General features: G+C 37.4%; 1 protein-coding gene across 1 annotated transcript; it reads right to left on the bottom strand.

The window, feature by feature from the left end:
* Positions 1–431: 431 nt before the first annotated feature.
* On the bottom strand, positions 432–4,622 carry LOC110103494 (protein FAR1-RELATED SEQUENCE 6). Its single transcript, XM_020832240.2, has 5 exons — positions 4,436–4,622; positions 2,169–4,289; positions 1,808–1,924; positions 1,572–1,640; positions 432–1,458 (listed from the first exon to the last, which is right to left on the bottom strand). Exons 1-5 carry the CDS (start codon positions 4,505–4,507, stop codon positions 1,318–1,320), a joined length of 2,520 nt encoding a protein of 839 aa, XP_020687899.1. The 5' UTR covers positions 4,508–4,622; the 3' UTR covers positions 432–1,317.
* Between the last annotated feature and the right edge of the window lie 1,679 nt (positions 4,623–6,301).

Here is a 6,301-nt window from a genome sequence, read left to right as displayed (position 1 = left end):
CAAAATGCATGAACTTAGAGTTAACTTACCCTTGTAAAAATTGTTAGAACCATCAGTTCTCCACCAAGCAGAATCTGCTAATTCAAGAGAAAGAATCATCCTATAATGCATCATAAAGCTCAAGCTTTCCATTGGACAAGTAGCATATGTGATACATGACAATCTCTGAAACTAATCTGTTAAAACAACTTTTGCTTGATTATGGGGTTGAATTGTGTTTAACATGATCGAATCACTAACCGAGCAAGCTCTAAAGTAATCTCTGACCTTATTACTAGGAGTAAAATCGCAGCCCAAGAAGCCTCTTTGCAACTAATGCTGAGAAGCCATTATGAACAAAGAAGTTAATCAATTATTTCAATGCTGCATAGACCTAAAACTACAAAACCGCACTGTAAATTGATACATAGGATCACAGACGAGCCAAGTACTGAGCTAGAATTTCCTAGCTTAAACAGAACTCTCATTAAAAACACAACATAGTTTATCCAAGCACACCACACTACAATATTTACACAACTCCATCTCTCTTACAGATTAAGAGAGAGTCCACAAGACCGAGATGAGAGCTGCCTTACAGACAAAGTCAAATCCCATGTAATATGTTGGCATAAAATTAACATAAGCCGCTTCAGAATGGCACACAGTAAGGTTTCGTTTGGGACGACTTTCTTTCTAGTTTTTAAAACAGTTTTCTAGTATAAAAATTTTAGTTTTTTACTAAAAAACTGCCTTATTGAAGTAGTAATAAAGCCGTCCCAAACGAAGCCTAAGTTTCAATCCTGTGAAAGAAACTCTACTTCTTAGCTGCCGTATACTTCCTGCGCCTAAGCCATGAAACTTCGAAAATTGCTCTTGGCAGGATTCCTCGCATTGAAAGTCGTCACACAAACAATCTTGCCATTGATGTCTTTTTCTTTCAGATCAACGATTTCAGCTGTGGTTCGTGCCATAGATTTTGGAAACTCTACAAGATCTTTTCTGGACTTCTAATTACACATCTGGACTCGAATTGCTAACTCTCAAAAGGCAAAAAACAGCAAGTTGGAGATAATCAGATATCCGAGATCAAAATCTAAGATGCACCGAAGCTTCGAACAGGTCTAATTTCAAGAAAATAACTATTTTGCAACAAACTGGAAGCAACTTAAACCAACAGATCGTCCAGCAAAGATTAAACAAACATATCAGCTGGATGCCAAGGCGCGGTATAAAATTTCCATCATAAGCAATTGTTGAAGGAGATGCAAGCTTAAGTTTGCAATTAATGAAATGCAAAGTTTATGTGTGGTTTAACACACACCAAGAGCAGATCTTCTACAGTGCAGAGGCAGTTCTATGACACAGGTGGGGTGGAGGACAATGTGGGTTTTCACCTCCTTGTGTCGTCTTTAAGCGGCGAGATACCTTCCGCTTTCTAATGGCTTGAGCAGTACCAAAGCCAGAAGGATCCTTAGGCTGATCAGTTCATACAATAAAATTTTAACAATGTAAGAAGCAATCGAATCATGGGAAGAAGATTGAAAATTACATGATGCCATACTAGTATAATTGAGAAATCAAAATCAAACCTGGTACATTTGATGATACATCCATGGCATCATTGTTCCATTACCAAGGGCATGCGGATTAAACCCTCCCTGTCATATAAATTTCTTTTGTAAGCCCTTGGACAATGGATCACAAATACATTAAAAAAATATATATACTTCGACAGCCACCACTACTAAATCATTTAAATATTCAACTAGATTTTTAAATTAAATGTTGGTAAGTTGAAGGTACAAAGAAAAGTTAAATCACAAACCGGGAACATATAGACAATGCTGGGCCTAATTGCTGTTTGATTGTCAATGAATTGTTGAGGAGGCATTTGCAATACATACTGGCTCCCATGAGGCAAAATATTTGAGCTAACTTGCTCCTGCATTTTATTCCATTCAATCAACAATGAGCAGTAGAATAATGCACAGGGATACACAACCATACTGGAAATACATTGGTTATTGCTGAAACTAATATATCTGGTTACAAACCTTCAATATTTCTAGAGTCGTCTGTGCATCCTAAAAGGGCAATTTAGCCAATGAAAAATAAATGAGCCAGATCCTAAAAGTTAAGTACTTAGATATCAAGGGCAGCTAATTTAGCTGCTCCAAGTTCTATACCTGAGATTCATTCACTTGTGATGCTCGACCGCGCCTTCGTCTCCCTTCAATTCCCTTATCCAAGAGAGTGGCACATCCAATGTATTCAATGGAAACATTATCTGGCTTAGATGGCTTATTTACACGAGCAATAATCTTTGGTTGTGTCCCTTCATGTGTACTGTCACTCAGAAGAAACTTCTCCATTTCCCTAATCAACTTCAAAGCAAGTTGGTATTTGTCAGATAAAACCCCAACCTCAACAAGTTGAAGACATCGCATTGACAAGTAATCATATCGACCAATTCTATTGCTAGAAACCACATCTTCTGAGAACCTGTTCAGAACATGCAAGCGCTTGAAATCCTTCTTCCACCGATCAAGAACATACTGAGATGGAATTTCATGCACTTGCTGTAGCTTGAAGACAGACAAAGCATGCCGACATAAAATTCCTGTAAACTGAAAAGAACCACAAATGCACTGAACATCCTTATCTTCTGAATTGTAGAGAACCCCGTGATTCTTATTCATTGTCCTCTTCCCATCCTCAAGGAAGATGCATTCCTTCACATCAAATGTAGATATTGATTCCTCCACCTTAATAACTGATACATGGCAATACATGATAGCTTCTATCTCATCCTGAAATTTTTTAAACATGTCCAGGGTGTAAACCGTCGATAATTGCTCTTCCATGTAAAATTTTGATACAGAGGGGCGCCGCTTATGGAATGTTTCAAAATCAGATTGGGCTTCTTTTTCATACTTGCTTTGCAAAGCCAATTCATATTTACCAACAAACTGCTTCAAAGAAGTCTTTGCATCCACATACCCATCAAAAAATGCAGTCAAGGATTCATTCCTTTGTGTAATGGACAAACCCGCCCAAAATGTATCTTTCAGATAGACAGGAGCCCAAGAGTGTCGGCCTTCATCCAACGAACTCATCCAATCATTTTCCCGAAGCCCATAAATCTCAATCATCTTCCCCCACTCCATTTCAAACTCCTCAACGCTTAGTGAATCATAAACAGCTTTCTGCATTGCTTTATGGATAGCCCTATACTCCGTCAGTCCACCTAACTTCTCCGAAGCTTTCTTCATGATCTGCCACAAGCAAAGTCGATGACGAACTCTAGGAAGCACCTCAGATACTGCAATCTGAATGCTTTTACAATGATCAGAGATTAATGCCTTGGGGAGCTGCCCCGACATGCAAGCTATCCAAGCTTTCAGCAACCATATATAGGTTTCGGTACTCTCATCTGAGAGTAAAGCACAACCAAGTAGCACAGACTGACCATGATGGTTAACTCCTACAAAAGTTGAAAGTGGCATATCATACTTATTAGAGACATAGGTAGTATCAAGAGACACAACATCATTATAATACTGGTAGGCTGCCCTGGATCTTGCATCAGCCCAGAACACATTTCTCACACACCCCACCTCATCCAAATCAATAACATTATAAAAGTTCGAGTTTTTGGCCTGCATCCGAGTGAAGAACAGTCGAATTGCCTCAGCATCACCTTCTCCAAGCTTCAACCTTGCTCTTTCAACAAAGCTCTTGCAGTCACTCTCACCAAAAAGCAAATCCTCCAGAGCGCCTAAACCATTGGCAGGCTCTTGCACTTGTTCCTCGCCAATCTGGGCTGCATCACACTCATCAATCCTAGCGCGCTTCTTCGCAGATCCTGACAAATGCCTATTACAATTCAAGAATCGAGCCATCGAAGGGCTGACGGGATGGTTGTGATCAAGATTAGCAAGCTCCAAATGCAGCAGCCCATCCGCCCAGAGCTTCACCCGGATCCTAGCCAAACAATTGGTGGTTGCACTAGTCCTCTTCCTGAACTTAGGTTCTGCACGCTTGTTGCCGCCGCCTTTGCAGCACATGAGCTCAAGATACAAGCAGAGACCTTCTTTCGTGAAGGACGATCTCCTCACAGAGACCCCGAATCCCACTCGCCGAGCATAAGCCTTGTAGAATTTAGAAACATCCTGGTGGGTTTTGAACACCATGCCGACCTCTGGTACACCTTCATAGCCGTAATCATTCGAATTGTCGATGTCGATCTCATCCTCCTCCACTTCTTCCATTTCGCCTGAAGCCATGGCGGTCTCTCCAGATATTTCCTGAATCCAAGGTGAAAAAAGTTCAACATCGCAGCTTTGTCGGGGTAATATAGATTTCTACAAATTAACCGGGGAGACTTCTAAGAGTCAGAGGGATGCAATGAAAAGGGCTCAGCGTAAAACCCTAGCGATGAGTGAGGCCAGACCTGGGAGTTAAGATCGCGGCGTACGATCCGATTTCGCCTAGATTTTTTCATAGGTACGCTGCTACCCTCCATTGCCGCCCTCCGGTCGCCGGGAATCTTCGAAGTTTGCCGATCGGAGGAATGGCCAGTGGGGGAGTTGGGGTTACGTTAAGGTAATTTTTTGTTGACTGTGTTAGGACTTACGAGAACAAGAGATGAGGTGGGATGCGAGCGACGAAGCCGAGTTGCGGGGAGTGGGCCAGGATGCGATGTAGTGGATGGGTGCTCACAGGAGTGTCGTTATGGGTGCCTCTCAGAGGTCAACGTGAGGACAGCTGAGATCGATTTGTTGAGGTAAGCGTGCAAGCGCTAAGTATCTCATAGTCTTTTTTTTTTCTTAATGATTTTTTAATTTAACATGAGGAACCTAAAGTATTTGTCACATTTATAAATTTTTTAATAATCTTAATAATGATTATATTATAACCAATTATATCAATTTCAATATTTTTATCTTCTAAAAATTTTTAATTTTTTTTAATTTGATATTGGAAACCTAAAGTACTTGTCACATTTATAATTCTTTTATAATGTTAATAATAATTATATTATCACCAATTATATCAATTTCAAAATATTTATCTTTCAATTTCTTATTCACTACTAGCATAATCTCATTCATATTATTAAACATTTTTAATATAAAACAACTTCTAACTTTTTTTATTTACTTTCTTATAAAAAAACAATATTTATACTTCTTATCATAATATATATACACCAAATATTGCATGTGTCAAGTTAATCAAGTACTATTATCATCATGAACAAAGTTTAAAATGTCGTTAAGCACTTTAACCAACTAACTAAAAGAATTAAGTCATCAAAATAAGCATTATTATATTAAAAATGTCTAAATTAAGTGCAACAAATTTGAAGTCACAAGAAGAAAGGACATATTCATTAAAGAAGTTGACAATTGATGCCATTAATTTGCCTAAAGTTACTTTCCCATTCATAATGAAATTGTTAAAGAACTTACCATTGACTTGTCAAGGGAACTTGTTATTGAACAGATTAGAGAGATAAATACAAATGATTTTATCACAACATGGAATTCATCAAGGGTATTACTGGATGTTTGTGTGAGGATGTTATATTAGATCTTTAATTTTTATGTCAAGACCCATAAAAGAAGTATATGTTATTAGAATTGATGACATATATGATAATGGTGTTAGATATGATAATAATGTTAGATATGTTAATGATGATAAATATGGTAATGATGATATGTATGTAAATAATTGTAGTAGGTAACGTTTGGTGTTAGATTTAAATTTGGAGGTATATTGTATATCTGTTCTTTTCCTTTTATTCTTTTAGATAGAGTGTTGCTTGTAATTCTAAATACTTAAATTTTATAATACATATTTTTCTTGTGTTTTCTACTTTAGTATGTGTCCCTACTCAAAGGAAGATTTACATCACCCCCTAAACAAATTAAAACTCTTAGTATAGTAAGGATTATTTGTAATATGCCTCTCATGAAATTCTTTTTTTGCTCCCAACCTATCTTTTTTTTTTTTTCATGCAATTTGCTCCTCCAAAAATCTGAAAGCCTCTTAGCCTCCAACTATTTTCATCCAATTATGTTGAACTTTTCTAACACTAACAAACAAATCTCTGAAAAATAATTACGTGTAAAATAAATTATTTTTGCACCTTTAATGTAGATATTGATTCCTCATATGGATGTCCTTGTTTAGCTTCACATTTTAGTACATAAATTTCCAATTCAAGAAATTTAAGTTAGAAATTTTTGTACTAGAAAGTTGCTTTTGAAATTAATAAACAAACTACCTCAAGATGACCTAAGTTATTGTT

The sequence above is a fragment of the Dendrobium catenatum genome, unplaced genomic scaffold, assembly GCF_001605985.2.
Source record: "Dendrobium catenatum unplaced genomic scaffold, ASM160598v2 fragScaff_scaffold_460, whole genome shotgun sequence".
Lineage (NCBI taxonomy): Eukaryota > Viridiplantae > Streptophyta > Magnoliopsida > Asparagales > Orchidaceae > Dendrobium > Dendrobium catenatum.
Note: the sequence above shows the minus strand (reverse complement) of the source record. Positions and strands in the feature narration are given on the sequence as shown.